This window comes from Aythya fuligula, chromosome Z (genome assembly GCF_009819795.1).
Source record: "Aythya fuligula isolate bAytFul2 chromosome Z, bAytFul2.pri, whole genome shotgun sequence".
NCBI lineage: Eukaryota > Metazoa > Chordata > Aves > Anseriformes > Anatidae > Aythya > Aythya fuligula.
In genome coordinates, this window is record NC_045593.1 from 37,110,186 (window position 1) to 37,130,189 (window position 20,004).

Below are 20,004 nucleotides of genomic sequence, written 5' to 3' on the forward strand. Positions count from 1 at the left end.
TCAGTGTTAATACTCCTAAAGACAAAGAGTTTCCTTCTTTCTTTTTGTTACTGGGAAATTTTTACTACTATATTTTAGCTACTGCTACAGTATGGTCTTTGATTATTTATTCATGAGGAGTGTTTTCTGAGGTGACATTGAATATTAATAGCATTACGTCAGTATAGGCGCAGTGATAATATAGGCATATAATGTACATAGCATTCTTGCATGGATATTTTCCCATGAATATCTATTTTTAACTACCATTACAGTATTTATAAAAACCTGAAGACTGCTTATGCAGCAATTGTTTTTGAAATGGTAGGTTTCACACTTTGGAATAAAGTATAAGGACCTTAACATATCCAGCTCTGAGGCTAGAATGAGAAATGACATTTGCTACTTGAATGTAAAAAACACTGAGATGATATGTGCTGCAAAAGCTTTAGCTCTGGTAGCGTTATCTGAATCGGCTTGGTTAATGACTCATTTCAGGTGCTTCAGAAGTGTGTTTAAACAACACATACACCAAGGTTTGCCTGGTAAAATCTCATCTCAAGTATCTTCTCTTATATTAGTACCACTTCTGTGAGTCAGACGATGAATCTGGTGGTGCTTCCAGGCTGCCCTACAAGCTGGTGGTCATGCTTTCTCCAGAAGAAACCATCATCTTCCAATATCAGGCACAAAGGTGGAAGCTGGCCCCAGGACAGTAAGCATATGTGATTATAAGCAGCTCAAATAAAAAATGAGAAAGAGTCAGAAGTTATGTTTTTTTTTTTTTTAATTTTTATTTTTTTTTTGGTTGGTTGATTTTCCAGGAGAAATGGCCAGAAGGCATATAATAAAGGTTTTATTAAAACCTTTTTAACAACAAGATCAATCTAAACAATGATCTAGAGCATGTCTATATTCATAAATACAGAGAACATAAGCTATTCATCTTATATTTAGAATTAATATATATATATTTATATATATTATATTATATATATATTAATATATAGAGAGAATTAAAAGTAAGTAGGAATGGGCAGTTAAACCACAGACCTCAAGCTTATCTCCATAGTCAAGCACACCAGTGAGTACTAAACTGAGCACTCATGAAAACTTCTGTCTAGCACTGTAGTCAGACAGCTGGACAATGAGCCTCGATCTTATAGATATTCAGGTCTCAGGCCTGGGAAACTTCCGAATTACAGAAGTGCTGGCTGCAGTTGGACATAAATGTGGTGGAAATTAAGTAACTGGGCTCCTGAATTAATACAGTAAACATCAATGTTTTTGAATCAGCAGAAAAATTCCTTGAGATACTGAGCCCTGATTCAGGCCCTAATCACTTCCTTCTTGTACTGTTAGAACCAGGATTTTAAATTGAATATTAATTGCAATTAAGCTTACAATTAATACTCCATGAACAGTCATGCCTAGTTTTTGAAATTCATTCCTTACTTTTGAATAATACAGCAAACTGAAGTTACTAAATAATTGTTCTCAAGCTGAGTGATTTTAACATCCACAAATTACCTTCCTAAATGCATTGTAAAACATGGCATAAAATAAGGATTCACAATCTACATTATATTGTGCTGTATAAATTATGAGTTTGGTTTTGCATGTATATTCTTCTTTAATAAAAACATTCTGTTGTATTTCCTTATCTGAAAGTAGCAAAGCTGAACTGTTGAAAATAAAAACCTGAAAAAAGAGCCATAACTGATCACACTGCCAATGAAGTCATGCAAAAAGGAGTCATTCCGTAATGGACAAATTGAAAACAGGAAAAAACAAACAAACAAACAGACAAAAAACAGAAAAGACACTTAAAGTAAGGCTTCGAAAAATGCTGATACGAATGATTCTAAAATATTTCTTACCTTCTTCAGTCATTGTGTCATAATATTTTAGGTTTCCATATGATCCAAGCTCTACAACATCACAGTAAAAGACACAAAGATAAGGAACCAGAAGACATTCAAGAAATGTACACGTTTTTGCATGTGCTTCATAAACTTCAACAGCGATGCAAAAAAATTTTGCAGGACAGTGAAACATGGAGTACAGAAATGGAAGTGCCTTTCACCCCCACCAGAAATTTCACAAGTCACTTGCTTTATATGAGTAACTTGCTAGACTGAGATTTAGGAGAAGCATCAAAATCTACTATTCAGCCTTTTCAAGGTGATTACCAATTTGGTGTCTCCTTATTTGGGAATAACATAACAAACCTTGACAGGATTTGAGCAGCAGGAGCTTTGGAAAATGAGCTTTTTTAACATGTCTCAGGACATACAATCAAATAGTTACACATCCAAAACATAATAAATTTAAAACATAATCTCAGAAATTGTGCATTACGCTGTCTCACATACATTGTTCTGATACCAGTGCAGACGCTGACATGCTGTAGAGTGTTACTCAATTTAACCACTCTCATTATTTGTGAAACCAGAAAAGATACATTTACTCACTTTACTGGGGGCTATGAGACCTAAATTCATTAACATTAAATAGATCTCAATATGATTATAGTCTATCAGATCAGAGAAAAGAATGGAATGCAGAGGTCTGTGGGTCTTTAGGACTATGCTTATTTTTCCGTGTGATACAGATTTATACAAAATATTTTTTTTTTCTCCAGTTGCTGCTTTACACCTCATTTTTGAGTGAAAGTATATTCTTCCTTCCTTCCTTCCTTCCTTCCTTCCTTCCTTCCTTCCTTCCTTCCTTCCTTCCTTCCTTCCTTCCTTCCTTCCTTCCTTCCTTCCTTCCTTCCTTCCTTCCTTCCTTCCTTCCTTCCTTCCTTCCTTCCTTCCTTCCTTCCTTCTTTCTTTCTTTCTTTCTTTCTTTCTTTCTTTCTTTCTTTCTTTCTTTCTTTCTTTCTTTCTTTCTTTCTTTCTTTCTTCCTTCCTTCCTTTCTTTCTTCCTTCCTTTCTTTCTTTCTTTCTTTCTTTCTTTCTTTCTTTCTTTCTTCCTTTCTTTCTTTCTTTCTTTCTTTCTTTCTTTCTTTCTTTCTTTCTTTCTTTCTTTCTTTCTTTCTTTCTTTCTTTCTTTCTTTCTTTCTTTCTTTCTTTCTTTCTTTCTTTCTTTTTTAAAAGCATATATTCGTATATGTTTGCATATGTAAAATACAATATATTAATATTGGTCTCAGCATTCTATATAACAGGACAGAGAAAAAATAAGAACATGGAACAATCTGTAAACAACTTGTTGAGGAATCTGTGGATGGTTTGTTATTTTTTATGTAAAATGTTACAATTGAGTTTCTGATCATCCAACCTTTGACAGAGCATAATCATACAAAATGGATCCTTAACAGTTTGATAGTGGTGTTTTCTTTGGAAATATTCTCTCTTCATGTTTATGAATCTGTTTAAGCAATTAACTATACAAATGCTGGTCAATTATTTTGCTTTTAGCTGCTGCACCTCATGATCTTTCAATGTTTTTCCACACAAGTGAATTTTAGTGAAGGTTTGGCCATTAGTTCTTAACTGTAAAATAGTGATATCACATAAAACATATGCTTTAAAAGTCCTTAGTTTTTAATCTATTTGATGATACCTAAATCTGCCAAATGAACATTTCTACAATGCAGAGAAAAAAAAGTGTGTAACTAAGAAATACATGCTATTACCAGTGTTAACTTTATAAATGAACTGTGATTGATTGTAAAGATTCTTTCAGGGACTTGTTTTAACAAAACCAATTACAAATATTGGCACACTCCTGCTTGTACAAGTCTCTTATTTGCACATAAGTAAACCCATTAGCATATGACATTACTCTAGGTCTCTGTTAAAGCAAAGAAAGATGTCATTTAAAGGGAGAAATTTACCTATTGTTACGTGATGTTACAATGATGTTACATATTGTTACAATGATATATAATGAATATACTGTTTTGTAAAAAAAATAAAATAAAATAAAATAAAATAAAATAAAATAAAATAAAATAAAATAAAATAAAATAAAATAAAATAAAATAAAAATCTTACTGTTGTAACATAATCTTTGTAGCTACTTTTACACAAAGGAAGCTGTCCAACAACCTTGGTTTAGCCCTAAAAACTTCAATTCCTTATCCTGGGAGAGCTCCCTATAACTTCAATTTGCATATTGAACCATTTGGGACCACATGTGCTTTTTAATTCAGGTACCATGTCCACCAACTAAGGGGCCAGCAACTTTGTTTAAATTTATTCTCATTGATCATTGTCTTGACATTTCTATGGTCAGATTTGCTAGAACCTGGGGTAAAGTGTCCACTGGAGGAGGAGGATGGTAGTGGAAGACAGATGCGAAAAGGAACCCAACAGTAATCACAGAAATGGGAGAACACAAAGGAGACGACACTGCCTGAGAGGTACTGTTTAAACTCATGGAGAAAAAAGAGTGCAGGAGCACAAGTGAAGATGGACGAAGTTGAGAAGAAGGATATACCATGGCAACAAAAAGAAAAACGAACAAAATCAAGTGGAGGCATGAGGTCTCCAATACAATGGCTGAAACAGAAGAAGTTTCAGAGGAAGCCAACAGGAATGGTGAATTATGCTCCATCTCCAGAAGAAATAAAAGTAGCAGCAAAAAGGCAGGGCACTTGACATACTGGCCATCTGTTTTAGGCCTGCTTGCTTCCAATCTGAAGTGAGAGATACAAGGCAAAAAAGAGAGAAAAAAAGGAGGCTGATATTGCGGAAAAAGAGAAAAGAAACAAACAGATGTGTATGACAGTGCATGATGCTGACAATAGTTATGCTCCAGGTAATATTCAACACACCAAGGATTAAACTAGGTTAATTCTTGCAGTTAGCAAAATTATTTCCAGGAAAAAAAAGAAAAAGAAAAAAAGAAAAAAAAAATCTTGCCAATGAGATTATGCTACACAAAGCTTTTGTAGTCTTATACGCAGAGAAGAACATTTTATAGAGTCAACAGGCCACTGGCTGCAATGCACAGCTATGATGCTGGAAACTGTCAGCTGCACGTATTCGCATGAATTACTTTGTAGATTTCAATATGACTTGGGTCAGTGCTGTTCAGCAATACCTGACATCTGCCTCTATACAGTCTGCCTCTAATGTACTGGTTTCTGTTATAAAATTTTATGTTATAATAGGATTCTGTTCAATATGACTGTAAGTAAACTCAAACTCAATTGAAGTTCTTTTAAAAAAAAATGGATTTGAAAAATTTGTCTGCTTTTAAAATAAACTGATTTTAAATGGCCTTGGAAATCTGAAATATTGTGATAGAGAGTGTTTGAAAAGATAAAAAAATATATATCCAACATTATTAAAATTTGATAAGTCCAGTTTTGTCAACATGGTATGTGGTTCCCACACAGGTCACAGCAGACAGACTGGCTGCCAGCCAGTACCAGCATCCCCACTGGTCACAGAAACAAAAAGGATGCTATGATGCAGCTTAACAGCTGATCCTCAACAGTGACAGAGACAATGAATTAATTTGTTGCCTTCTGCATATTTTTTACACCAGAAGAGAACAGAGGGTTCCTGTTAATCCTGTCTGACATTCCTGAAGAATTACGACAAATTTGCCTTATTACCTACTGTTCTCTATTACATATGTAGTTGCCACAGACTATCAAAGTAAACAGAAAGAATATTGTTACTCAACAGTGCCACATTGATTACAATTTCAAACAATATACCTAATTACTCACTTTATTTTCAATGTTCATAGGTACTCTCTGTGGGAAAATGCTAATTTCTGCCATAGTCTCTCATGGAAGGAAAGTGCAGCCATTATTTCTGGAGCTCTTCGATCTCTTGCTACCAACATCTCAGATACTGACTGCAGGTGTCCCTCATAATGTTAGGAATCTCTGGCCAAGAGATTCTCACAGTACTCATAAGACAAATACCTGCTTTAAAGTAACCACCTAGAAGTGTGTACCCATGAAAACTGTGGTTTTCAGGCTCTCAAAAACAAGTAATACATTGTGGGTATCTTAGACATGCACAAGATTTCCATTTGGCATAAAAATACATATTTGCATGAAAATGCATCTCACACTTCTTCACAGTAATTAAAAATCTTCTGAGTTAACATATCTTTCATTCAAAACAGAAGTGATAAGGAGAGATCACTGAAGGTAACACCAGAATTTTTAGTGTAGCTCCATTTTGTGTGACTTCCAAAGTCATGAAGGCATCAAAGCATAATACTTAGTCAGCATCAGTGGCAGCTTGGCTTGGAAGGAATTGTTAAGCATTCTGGAATGAACAAATGGAGAGCATAGCTTTTTCCTGAATTTTCAAACCCAAGCCCATAGATTCAAGCTATCAAAAGACTGAATACATAAGATAGGAGGGAGAAGTGAAACAAGAAAGTAAAGGCTCAAAACTGGTAAAGAAATTGAGAATGAGCTTGTAGTCAAGAACTGCAACTTCACAGCAGTCAAATAATTACTAAAAACTTTGTAAGCATGAAACCTATTAGAGTTATATTGGCAAAAAAAGGGAATTTTGTGGAAGAGTTTGCACATATGATTCTGAAGGTCTGCTGCTTCTTGACAGTTCTTCAGAAGAAGTAACAAAGATTTTAGTATGGTCATGCACTCTCACTCTTCAGTGGTCTACTGCATACAAGTGGGCACATGGAAAAGGCAAAAAGTGTATGAAATCAATATGTCACTAGTTTGAGGAGGCCACTTCTTTTTATTTTAAGCGAGGAAAATACACAAAATTTCAGTAGGATACATAGTTTACGTCTGTTAAGACATAAACAAACAACAACAACATAAACAGCAAAGCTCTCCTTAATGAAGACTTAAACCTGATGAGGATTCTCTTCTCTTTTGGAGTGGGTCAGAATGGACACAAGAGAAAACCAAGGAAACAGCGTCCCAGTGAGAGAAACTACAGGGAACCCACAACTAGTGATTAATGCTCCCTGTGTGCTACAGAAATGCAGGATCTGAATGCTATTCACTGATGGGCTTCATGGATCATAGGCTTGTGGTGGGGTAGCTATGACACCTCAGTAGACGTTCTCCAGCAGATCCTGCTGCCACTGTTGGAAATACATGGACATCACTCCCCAGCACAGCTGGGGACACTACTCCCATGTCCCCAGCAGGTTTAAACCACAGAGTTGGGCTAACACAAACTTTATCCACTCAGTTTTATAAGTTGACCTACTCATTCTTGCTGAGTATCAGCATCTGACAAGCTGTCAGATGGAAAAGAGCTGTGACACTTGACAGAGAAATGCTGCAATAAGCTCATTGGCTAGCTGGATCTAAAACAGGCTGTCTGTCTATTGCTTATTGTCTATGAAGGCTGGGTTTATGACAATAGAGTTTTCCACTGAAGGCTGTAGGTTTACATTAGTGCTACTTAAATCAAAATATATTCCTACATATTTTGTGGGACAATAGCAAGAACAGAGGTCGACACTGGGGGAGAAAGGGTATGGAAGAAGTCAGAATGAAAGTTCCTAATAGCAGTGTAGTTAATTATTCCTCTTTGATTATACTGTTCCACGGTGAATAGAAACTTTGAATGAAGAAATTAACAGCTTAATAGAAAGCCTACAGCTTTGGGGATAAATATGCTTTGTTTACTTTTTTATCCTCCAAGATAAGAATGAAGATAATTTTTGCTAATTCTGTGTTTAGAAGTGATTTTAAGGGTGTCTTTTTTTCTGACTGTACTATGGTTTTTTATCAAGTATTTTGCATTTATCATAATGTTTTTCTAATTATGTATGTTCTGGATGGATCTTCTAAATAGCCTCCTACAATAGACAATAGTAGTGGGTGTGGCTGGCATGGAATTAACTTTCCCTGGAGCAGCCCATACAGCGTGGCAAGAATTGGGGAGAGGACATTACCAGGGTAGATGTCCTAAACCAACAAAAGAGATATTCTATACCACATGAGGTCACACTCAGCAATAAATGCTGGGCAAGGGGAAGGGTTTTGGGTTTATATGGCAAGGGTTTGGTAGATGGAGGGCTACATAAGTGGCCTCTGTAAGCAGAGCCCAGCAGCTGCCCCATGTCAGGTCAGAGCCACCTTCCGCCAGCTCCAAAGGGCCCTGCTGCTGGCCAGAGCCAAGCCAAGAAGTGATGTTGATTGAGCCTCTGAGAGAGCAGATTGAAGAAAGGGAAAAAAAATGTTGCACAGCAGCAGTTGGGAGAAAGAGGAGTGAGAACCAGCCCCGTAGACCCCAAGGTCTGCAGAAGGGCAGGAGGTGCTCCAGGCACAGCAGCAGTTCCCCTGCGGCCTGTGGAGAGGGCCCTAGTGGAGCAGGCTGTCCCCCTGCAGCCCATGGGTCCCACATGGAGCAGATCTCCACACTGCAGCCCGTGGAGGAGCCCCCGGTGGAGCAGGTGGATGTGGCCTGGAGGAGGCTGCGGCCCTTGGAGAGCCCCCGCAGGAGCAGGCCCTGGGCCGGAGCTGCAGCCCGTGGAGAGGAGCCCACGCAGGAGCAGGGGTCTGGGGGGAGCTGCCGCCCACCCGTGGGGGACCCGTGCTGGAGCAGTTTGCTCCTGGGGGATGGATGGACCCCATAGTATGGAGCTGTGTGGTAGCAGGTCTTGAAGAGCTGGTGCCTGTGGGCAGCCCCTACAGGCTCAGTTCAGGAAGGACAGCATACCATGGGAGGGACCCCATGGGGAACAGGGGCAGAGAGTGACCATGAAGGAGCCGCGGAGACGAAGTGACAGGGACTGATCGCAGCCCCCATTCCCCTGCCCTGCTCAGGGGAAGGACATAGAAGAAAGTGGATGGGAGGAGAGTGTGTATAGTTTGCTTTTACTACTCACTGTTCTAGTCTGCTAGCGATAGGCAATAAATTATATTAATCTCCCTTTTTCTGAGTCTGTTTTGCCCATGACAATAATTGTAGAATGATCTCCCTGTCCCTATCTCAAACCCTGAGCCCTTTCCAGCATATTTTCTCCCACTTTCTCTTTGAAGAGGTGGAGTGAGAGAACAGTTGTGGTGGAGTTCACCTGTCCAGCTGGGTAAAGCTGAACAAGAAGGAGAGGGCTGGCTCTCATTATGAAGATGTCTATCCTCCCAAACAATTGCTACACTCATTGAGGCCTTGCTTTCCAGAACGTGTCAAGCATCACTCATTGATGAGAAGTAGAAAATAATTTTATTTCCCCTCTTTGCTTCTGCACAGCCTTTGTTTGTCTTTTCCCTCTTTCTTTTCCCTATAATGAAATTATCCTTATCTCAACCTTTGAGCCTTTTTCTTTCATCATACTCCTCCCCTCTTCCTTTGAGGAGGAGGAGTGAAAGAGAGCTTGTGGTGGAGGAGTCTAGCTGCCCAGCACAGTAAGACCACCACAGAAATTTCCTATTGGAAGGATTTTCTTCCCCCTTTAAACCTTTCTGATATGATTTCTGATCTGGGTTTACTTTCATCATCATGTTTTACAGCATCTCCTTTCAAAATTCACTTTTTTTTTTTTTTTTTTTTTTTTTTTTTTTTTTTTAAATAAGGGTGAATAGGTGGGCCAGAGAACTTAGAGAAATTCATATTATGACATCAAGCATTTTAAGAAACATTTTTCCCCAACTTTTCCTATCTCTCACAGTCTTGAGAAAATTCCATTAGATAATCAGAGACCCAGCCACAAACATAGAAAGAAGGCCAGTTCAAAAATTGTGCTAGATAAATTGTAGTGGCTATCCAACCTAAAGTTGAATCAACGCTTGATTTGGTTTCATCAGCAATGGTAGATTAGGATCAAAGAACTCTCAACACTAAAAGCATGTGAAAGATCTGGTGGAGATTAATATTGCAGGTGTATAATGAGAGTCCTAACCATTGGCAGACCTATAACAAAAAATAATGCCTTTGTACATAGACTGTTTGAGGTAAAATGTACAAATCCCACAAATTAAAGAATATCAGACATCGTGAATTTTAAAAAGGAGTAACTCTTTTGAAAAAAAAAATCTTTTCACTGAAACTCAGCATAAATTTGACTCCCACCTTTTGTGTACTCCGTTTACCTGCCTGAATTTAAGAAGTGATTGGACTGTGCACTTAGTCACATGGTCTAAACTTTTGGGTAGACCTATGCGGTCCCAGGATTTGGACCTGATGATCCTTATGGGTCCCTTCCAACTCGGGATATTCTATGATTCTATGATTCTACCTCTTCAGTTTCTCATAGACTACTTATATCCCATGTAGGACAGACTGGGACAGCTGTACAAGTTTGTATGTATTATTGCTGCAGCAGGCAGAGTAGAAAAAGCAGATTTTTCAAAAAGCAAAACCCTTTTTCTCCTACTGGCTCTAGATAATCTAAACTATGCAATTTTTAAGTCAGTGTTGTAGCCTACTTTTTTTGCCTGTGGGCTTTCAAGCTGCCAGTTTCTGAAAAATGGAAGCCTTGCCATTGAGTTGATGCAGTGGCAAATACAAAGGGATCTCTTTTGGATCCAAGAAATACATTAAATAATAATAACTGCACATTTAGAATTCTATCTTTATGGATTATGTTGGATTATGTATGGATTATGTTGGATTATGTATGGATTAGTGTTGTTACTTTGTTAACACACCTAAGCAAATAAAGGAAATCATTTAAATGATAAGGCAGAAATTCACGTTGATGTTTATAGTTGACAGTTTATTGACCAGTAGGCAGAACATTGGGTAATAACTAAATTATGTGATGCTTTGTGTCTCTGGGCTCTACAACAGAATGTGGTTGCCTTCCATCTTGTCTCTAAATTGTAAGCCTCTGTTCCTGTTCTTTCTCCTTATGTGTCCTTACCCTGTTGTTTACTGTAGGTGTTTTTGCCCTGATAATAATCTTATTAAACTTGTCTGTTTTTATTATAATTAGTTTATCATAATTTTATCTAATTGCAGTGTGAACAGAAACATAATTAAAAATGTACACAATCATACTCATAGAGTTCTGGGCAGCTCAGGACAGTAACAACACCCAAAAGCAAGATCTGTTTGTTTCTTTTGTCTTAGTGCACCACTTAAAATGGAGATTGAAAACACCCATTTCTCACAGACCATACTGTCTAGCAAATCTTATGGTACCAAAGATTGTCAGAGGTGTGAGAGGATCCATGGGTTTTTAATTGATATATGTTAAAAGGCAAGTATTTTTAAGGAGGTAACTAACACATAAGTAACGGAAAAAAAAAAAAAAAGTCATGTAAATGCATATTATGTGTCAGACACTGCTTTTGATATTTCTGAGTGATTATTTTTTCATTTAAGAAAAGCATGAAGTATCTTATTCCTGATGGCTTTGCTTCCTTTTCCAACTTACCAAGACATGTGCTATGCATTTTCTAGGACACAGAAACACCAAAGGACAAGTGATAAATTGTCAGAATTGACCCTGTCTGGGTCAAGGACAGTTCCCACTGACTTTGAAGGGGTTATTTCCTTCCAAAGAATTTCTAATATTCATGCAAATAGGAATTCTAAAATGTAGACATGGAGACTGCATTTTCCCAATGATATCAGGGGCTTTACCACTAATTCTGATGGTGACAGGATTTTACCCAGTAGCTGTGTGTTCGGGCTCTGGCTGGGATGGAGTTACCTCTCCCTGCAGCATTCCATATAATTCTGCATGTTGCGCTTGTAGATAGAACTGCACTGGTATCACACCAGTGTCGGGTCTGCTACTGTGCAGTGCTGGCACAGCACCAAGACTCCCTCCAAACCCCCCAGGAGCCAGCAGGCTGGGGCTGGGCAAGAGATGAGGAAGGAACATCACCAGGGCAGGTGACCTAAACCCACCAAAGGGATATTCCACACCATGTGGTGTCACACTCAGCAATAAAAGGTGGTGGAGGGGAAGAAGAGGGGAAGCTCTCATTACAAAGATGTCTGTCCTCCCAGATAACCATTACATGTATTGAGGCCCTGTTTCCCAGGGCACGGCCAAGCATCACTTGTTGACAGGAAGTAGAATATATACATATTTTTTCATTCTTTGCTTCTGCACAGCCTTTGTTTGATTTTTCCCTCTTTCTTTTCCCTTTAATTAAATTATCTCAAACTTTGACCCTTTTTCTTTCCATCATACTTTCTTCTCCCCCTCTTCTTTTGAGGAGGAAGACTGAAAGAGAGGTTGTGTTGGAGTTTAGCTGCACAGCAGGTAAAACTGCTGCACTGTGATACCTGGCATTCTGGAATGCTGGAGACATACATGTACAGCTCCAGATGCAATGAATTGCCATTCCCATTTTCAGCATGTCTGAGAAAGGGCAGCGTCTGCTTCTCTCACAATCCAGTCAGAATGTCCAATCAACCTGCTGAGAAGGAAGTAATCTACCAAGTGCAAACCACCAAAGGAAGGCGGAGGACTTTCCACTTCAATAGAAAGCCCCTCATAACCACTGTCATGTCCTTATCTATCCAGACTTATCAACCATTCATGTTCTTTGTCATTAATATTTTTTTAACAAGGAAATTCAGAGTTAGGAAGAAACTTAGAATAAAACCAATGCCATTAAGCATGGAATTGCATAGTCAGGACAACTGTACCCTGCTCTGGAATAACACTTGCATTTAAATATTCATGCCTTCCTTTCACACTCTGTAGGGAATCCCAGGAAGAAAATGCTTTCTGAAGAACAGAGTATCACTGGAAAATATCATGGGATGTGAGATAAGAATTTTGCCTGCAGCGAGCAGCTTGAGTAGATTCTATTTAAAAGAATAAAACATGACATATAGAAATAAATTGATGATAAAACTAACACTTACCACAAAACAAACACAAAGGATACATTTCAGGTTTTAGAAAATAAATTAGAAAAGGCACCAGAAAATTTCTGTTATTTAAACTTTTCTACCTACACAGAAGAATGCTGATTTAAATGGTGATCTATGCTGCTTATCTTAGAAATTCAGGCTGCTTATATGATTAGAGTGCTTTACCAGTGTGGAAATAGTGACTTAATAAAAGTAGGGAAAACTTAGTTATTTAAAAGGAAAGGGAGACCAGTTCTTCAATTTTTAAGTAGCTTGAAATTCTGTAAGTTAAACTAGTATAGAGTGCTGCCTTGCTGCCTTCTCCTGTTTGTATTTTGAGACAGATGAAGTTAAGAAGACCTGTCATTTATTGGTGTAGAGTTTGAAAGGTACACAACAAGCAGCTACATTTTGTCATTGAATTGCCCATTCTGAGAGAAATTTGTACAGGTTTCTTTGTACCTTAAGTTATGTATAATAAAAGCACATCCAATTTTTGATGCACGCTATAGACACATTCTGTGGAAAGGATAAAAGTTCCAAACCTGCTCACCCTATTGTCACTGAAAGTGAAGCTATTGTAATTAGAAAAAGCAAGACCAACATTCCCAAAATATGACAAGAATGAATTGCATGTATGCTAAATGAGCCCACTTATTCAAACAATTCAGACTTAAAAATTCCACTTGTTTGGTTGTAGGTACAGATTCAAAATGAACATTTAGATATATCAGCTGAAACATAACTTCAAAATAAAATTTGCTCTATGCCAAAAGCCCATGTCTTTGTAGACAGCTCAAGTTACACAGCTGTTACAGTGAGATTTATATCTTATGTGTGCTACATGGAAGTTTGTAATTTCAACTATCCTTTTCTTAGTCTATCCTTAACTTCTAAATCTAAAGTAATATTTTTTGATTCCATAAGGGAAACAGCTATTTCTCTCTTAGTGTTCCAAGATATATTAACAGTATCTAAGGTAACATCTCTGTCTATAGATCTGTCTTTAGCTGAACATAATTCATGATTTCTACCTTAGTTTTCCTTATCTTATGTTTGGGGAGTTCAGTTTGATGTTGGAAATATCTGTAAAAATACTCATCTACATTAACCATGCAACTTCAGGTGCCTAACTGAGGAATAGAATTTTTGTGGTCTCTACGTAGCTGAAAAGTAAAGGGAAAGGAGGCCTCAGTGGAGCGTTATGGTTCCTCAGTGCTAATGACTGAGCTGAGAACCATGCCATTGAAAGCCAATCCATCAACCTTCTCTTGCAGCAAAGAAGGCCAACAGCATGCTGGGCTGCATTTTGTAGACCATTGTAGCATGTTGAGGGAGGTCATCCTTCTCCTCTCAGCACATGCAAGACACATCTGGGTTCCGTTACCAGAATGAGTAACTTGGCTACAAAAATGATGAAAGGTTTGGAGCATCTGTCATATGAGGAGATGCCTGGAGAGCTTGGACTGCTTAGCCTGGAGGAGACAAGGCTCAGAGAGAACTTATCTGTGTTATATCCAGGTACATCCATTTAAACCTGATGGGGGAGATGAAAAAGCATGAACCAGACTCTTCTTGGAAGCACCCGTTGATAGTGTGCAAGCCAATTAGCACAAATTGAAAATAAGAACATTCCATTTTTATTTATTTATTTGTTTTACTATGATGGTGGTCAAACTAACAGGTAGCCCAGAAAGACTGCAGAGTCTTCATCTGTGCAGATATTCAAAATGAATGGATTCAGTCCTGGGCAACTGTCTCTAGCAGATCTTGTTTGAGCAGGGTGCTGGCCTAGAGGAGTTCAGGAGGTCCCCTCCAAATTAAATGAAATAAAAAAAAAAGATTCTGTGAAAGGTAGCTATATAAAGGGCATGAGTATCTGCCTTTGTAAGACAGGATGCTCTCTATCTTCATATCAGACTGAGATTCTGCACAATGGAGAGAAAGGCAAGAAACGAGATTATAACTAACAGCTATTAATTTGTTTGTGAGCCTGGCAGGGAGCCCCCATCTTCTCTGGCAGATGTCCCTTGCAAACGTTTCAGCCTTCAGCAGAAGAGAAAGCCAGAAAGCTCATGTTTTTCTGCTCAGAGGGCTGTTTCTCTGTGGCATGCCAGGAGAGGAAGTAAGAACATTTCCGACTTGAGTAAGAACAAGTGTGAAAGGATCTAGAATAGAGAATGATACGTAGTCATTTTGTTGAGATTTGCATTATTTTTCATGATAAATAAAATGCTGTTGTGGTTAGAAGCCACAAAAAATTAATTCTTTCATCTCTGAAACAGTGCTAAGAAGTGTACTGCAGTCCTGCAGAGTCCATGTGCTGGAAGCGAGGAGATTGGAAGTGCTCAGGTTACTTCAGCAATGCAGAAGGTGAGCACGGCCCACAAGTTAGTGATATCTTAGTGATATGGTTTAGTGGAGGACTTGTTCGTGTTAGGTCAGAGGTTGGACTAGGTTATCTTGGAGGTCTCTTCCAACCTGGATGATTCTGTGATTCCGAGTTGGTGGGAGCTGTGCTTCCTGGCCTTTTTTCTTTGAGGATGTTAACAAATAAACAGCTTCAGCCAAAAAAGAGGTACCCAGTTGGGGTGAGGTGTTGTAGATTATCTAGGCTGAAGGAAGTAGTAGAGCACAAGGGTTTTGCAACATGAGACCAAAACTGAGAGCCTGCTAACTGATCAGTCAAGTGAAAGTTACCCAACCTTTGACAGTTGTCTTTGGGGTAAACTGACATTTTAGTAAAGGACACAGGTAGCAACAGCAAAATAAGCAAAAATACCTTGAGGTGAATAGGAAAGCTGAGAAATTCTTAACATCAATACCTAGGAACACTACAGGATGTAAAGAGTAATTGTAAATACTTCACAACATTGTCAAAAACTTTGAGAATCACATTCTTTATTTTCCTGAGAAGTATGAATGCAGGTTTCTGCTTTTCATTTGTCAGAGCAGAAAGTGACAATAGTATGTTTTTGTGTATTCAGTAAAGGACGTGGCAGAATTGTCAGCTCAGCATTATGTAACGGAAGGTTACTTCTCTCACCAATAGCATGCACCATACTTACGTTTTCACAATAAATAAATAAATAAATAAATAAATAAATAAATAAAATGTAAAGCATATAAATAAACAAGAACTTTTCTTGCAGAGGTACATTCTGTAGTTTTCCATTTTGGAAATACAGTTAGAGAAGGGAATAGGAAAGAATTGTCAAAGATATGTATCTGTGACTGGGGACTGAGCTGTGACAGAGATATATATCATGCTCATTTTCATGCAGAGAATACTATTTGCATATGAGTTATATCCTTGTCACACAGGAACAAGGGAGTCAACATCTAGCTAAATCCTCCCTTGCCAAGGAAGATGTTTTGTTGGCCTGTGGCAGCCTATTAGCAGACAGAAATGTGGTGGTGCGATAAGGAAAAGATCTCATCCTTCCCATCCCCTGCTAAAGCTGTGCAAGAAAAACTATGTAGCCTCAGACTGCACTGACACTCTGAATCCCTACTTCACCACCAATATCTTCCCTTTTTAACAGACTACTTCTAGGAGTTTCCATGATCCTGAAGGTATAGCTCTTTAAATCAACAGCAGTAAGAGCCAGAGGTCCCACAAATGCAGACAAGGCCCAACCTTCCCCAGACCTCTCTGTGGTGGACAGGCTGTGTAAGCTACAGGAAGGTAGGCTTTCTATTCGTGGCAGAATAACATAACAGACACTTTTACAGAAAATACTTCCCATGATTTTCCTTCCTGCAAAACAACAGCACTTTACTATTAAAAGAGAGAGAGAGAGAGATCTTTGTAAATCCTACCCTTTAATAACTGAGGAATGTGCATTTCAAAACCAGGACTCAGACAAAGGTATTTCAGGAATACAATTAAAAATAAATAAATAAATAAATAAATAAGTGAAGGACTGCCATGATTTATGCTTAAATTTCTTGGATTTTGGGTTGGGGCCTGACCAACACAGCAGGTCTGGTGATGCAATCCTTATTCATATGCGTAATGCTGTTATGAACAGTCCAGCTTGCTCCTGGGTGAATAAAGGACTGCCAGACCAGCACTTAGGCAGAAGCAAATTTGGCACAGGATTTCCTGGGGATTAATGACTGGCTGGGAGTAGATGATACCCTGATGCACAGGCAATCATTAATCTTAATCCCCAGGAAATGATCTGTACCAAGGTCATTATATCTGTAACAAGATAAAAGCAAACAAAAACTAATGTCATATGGATATTTATATTTTTAATGAACAATGAGGTTTCAACTGTAAAGTTTCCATCCAGCTAATGAATATCCTACACATTAACCTATTAGAGCAGCTGAACTCTTACCTTCTTTGAAGCCTTAAGCTGAAACCAAAATTTCAAGAAGATAAACCTTTATTTTCTTAGGTTGTTAAATACACAGCGTGTCTACACATCTGTCTGAATGCAAAGTGCCAAACATCCAGTGACTCCCACTGATCTCAGATGTTGCTCATCTGTCAGAGGTGGGCTGAACACTTTGCAAGCCCACTGCTCTCCAAGATTTAAGAAGCTGGCTTTCACAAGACAGGCACAAGCCATGGTAAAAAGTTAAAAACTTCCTCACTTGAGGGGAAGAGGAAAAAGAAAAGCAGATTCACAAGTGTGGAATTTTACATCCTGATCACTCTGCTTATCTGCATTTCGTAGAAAGTAAAAACTTCTTACGGTCATTTCTCTCTCGTATCATATCCTCCTCCTTACAATCAAGTGCATTTTCTAAAGGCTCTCAATTAAAGGAGAAGTTGGTTGTGAGCTCACAAATTAATTATTTAGAAGTAAATAACATGAGCTGTTTTTCTCTAAATACAATACATATTAAGTGCATAGCAATACAAATAAGTGCATAGGACAAGCCAATCTTTAAAAGTCATGCAGACTGTTTATACATTCATACCTATGCTACCACTAAGAGCATTTAGGTGGGACTTCTGATCTGTCAAGCTTGCAAAAGCCACACAAGTCCAAATGACAAAGCAGGTTGTCAAAGCTTTTGGTAACAGGGGGCTGCAGGGGTGGCCTCTGTGAGAAGAATCCAGAAGCTGCCCCACATTAGATTAGGGCCATTTTCATTCATCTTCAAAGGCATCCATCACTGGCCAGATCTGAGGCAATAAACAGTGTTGGCTGGGGCTCTGGGAGAGCAGATTGAAAAAAACAAAACAAACAAACAAACAAAAACACACACACACACAAAACCAAACCAAAACAAAACAAACAAAACAAAACAAAACACCAACAACAAAAAAATGCTGTGCAACAGCAGCAGGGAGAGAAGAGTGAGAGACAGCCCTGTGCTGCTTAGGGGTAGGGCATAGAAAAGTGTGGATGGGGAGAAGGTAGTTTTAGATTGCTTTTGTTTTGTTTTGTTTCTTATTGCTCTAGTTTTTTTAGTAATAGGTAATATATTATATTAATCTTCCTATGCTGACTCTGTTTTGCCTGTGACAATAATTGTTGAGTGATCTCCCCCTCCTTATCTCAACCCCTGAACCTTTTACATTGTATTTTCTCCCCCTTTCCCTTTGAGGAGGTGGAGTGAAGGAGCTGTTGTGGTGGACCTCAGCTGCCCACCTGAGAAAACCACCACCCACAGCAGGCCAGAAGGAATGCAAGTGCTGAGGAAGCCATCCCCAAGGAGGGTGAAAGGAAGCAGAGGAAGATGAGAGAGATGCAGTATAAGGACAAAAAGAGCAAAGTGAAGGAAGCAAATGGTAGCAAAATGGGGAAAGAGCAAGTGTGGAATAAAACAGGAGTAATAATGAATGGCAGGAGAAATTAGGGAGGAGGGCAGAAAGAGTATGCACAAGTGCAGGGGGGTGCCAGAATACTTGTGTATGTATGTGCTTTGATTTAAATCTTTCACACTCTTTTCCTCTGATAATTTTTTTTTTTAATGTTTTCATATACTGTGGTTTTGTTTTTTTTGTTTGTTTGTTTTCTGCAAATCCAAAAATATGGCCAATGATTTAATGACCTTTTGACCCATTAATCTAAGCATGATCTACTATGATCTCTGCAGAAATATTGAGGAGACCCAAGATGGCTAATATATGGCCAAAAAATGCTCAGAATTTCTTCCTGCTATTCCTTTGAGTCTGATCCGTACTGACCTTAATTGATTTGGAAGAAATCCTTTGGCCTCAGAGGCTGTACACAAGACCCATCATCTTTCATTATTAGCGCAACAGAGCTTATGTTCTTTAGCTTACACAAAACTCAAAACTGTCATGAACTGCATGCTCATTTCTTCATTATGTACTGTTTTCTGTTGTAAGAAAGGGCATATGAAGTGGAGAGAGTAGTATGTGCCAAAGAAAGTTCCAGGTAATCCTTTACACTTCTATATCCCTTCAAAAGATGGGATTTTATAATAAAAGTTTGTACTTCTCAGGCAGTTCCGGTAAATATTACCCCTTGTTTTATTTTCTAACAAGGAAATGCTATCAGCTTAAAAAATTACTTAGGTAGCATGGTACAGGGCTATTAAAGTAAATATGATGTGCCAGTTTATCGTTTTATCTTTATTTTATTTTATTTTATTTTATTTTATATTTTTTATTTTTTTTTGATTTTATTTGATTTTATTTTTATACAAAGGAAAATTAAAACAGGAGAACATGAAGAAGTTTGGTGGGTTAAACTGATACAGAGACAAATAGATAACTGATAAAGCATACAGCAGCTACCTTAACAGTTAGCACATATATTTTTGAGTTGAATACAAGATTCAAGTGCAACATCATCTATATTTACTGACTCATATTAACTACATGGGATAGCCACAGTATTTACAACAATAATCAAACTAAAATACCCTTTTTATTGTAGATGTTTGCAGAATTATCTGACTACAGAGTAATGAATTTGGCCACTTAGAAGCTCAACATTTCATGAAAATTTATGTGCATTCAGTGGAGACATGCAATAATCATAGATTCATAGAATTATTTGTGTTGGAAGGGACCTCTAAAGTTCATCTACTTCCAACCCTCCTGTCATGGGCAGGGACACCTTCTATTAGACCAGGTTGCTCAAAGCCCCATCCAACCTGGCCTTGAACACTTTCAGGGATGGAGCTTCCACAGCTTCTCTGGGCAACCTGTTCCATAGCCTCATCACTCTCATAGTGAAGAATTTCATCTGAATATTTAATTTAAATCTACCTTCTTTTAGTTTAAAATCACTACCTGTTGTCCTATCGCATAAAAAGAGTCCCTCTCTTGTTTTCTTATAGGCTTCCTCTAGTT

At 38.2% G+C, this 20,004-nt stretch overlaps 1 protein-coding gene across 1 annotated transcript in view; it reads right to left on the reverse strand.

The window, feature by feature from the left end:
- Nucleotides 1-20,004, reverse strand: part of SLC24A2 (solute carrier family 24 member 2) — a 115,595-nt gene that overhangs the window by 30,462 nt on the left and 65,129 nt on the right. The window contains exon 5 of the mRNA XM_032205491.1: nt 1,860-1,910. Within this exon, the coding sequence (XP_032061382.1) occupies nt 1,860-1,910 (51 nt within the window). The remainder of the gene's footprint in view (nt 1-1,859; nt 1,911-20,004) is intronic.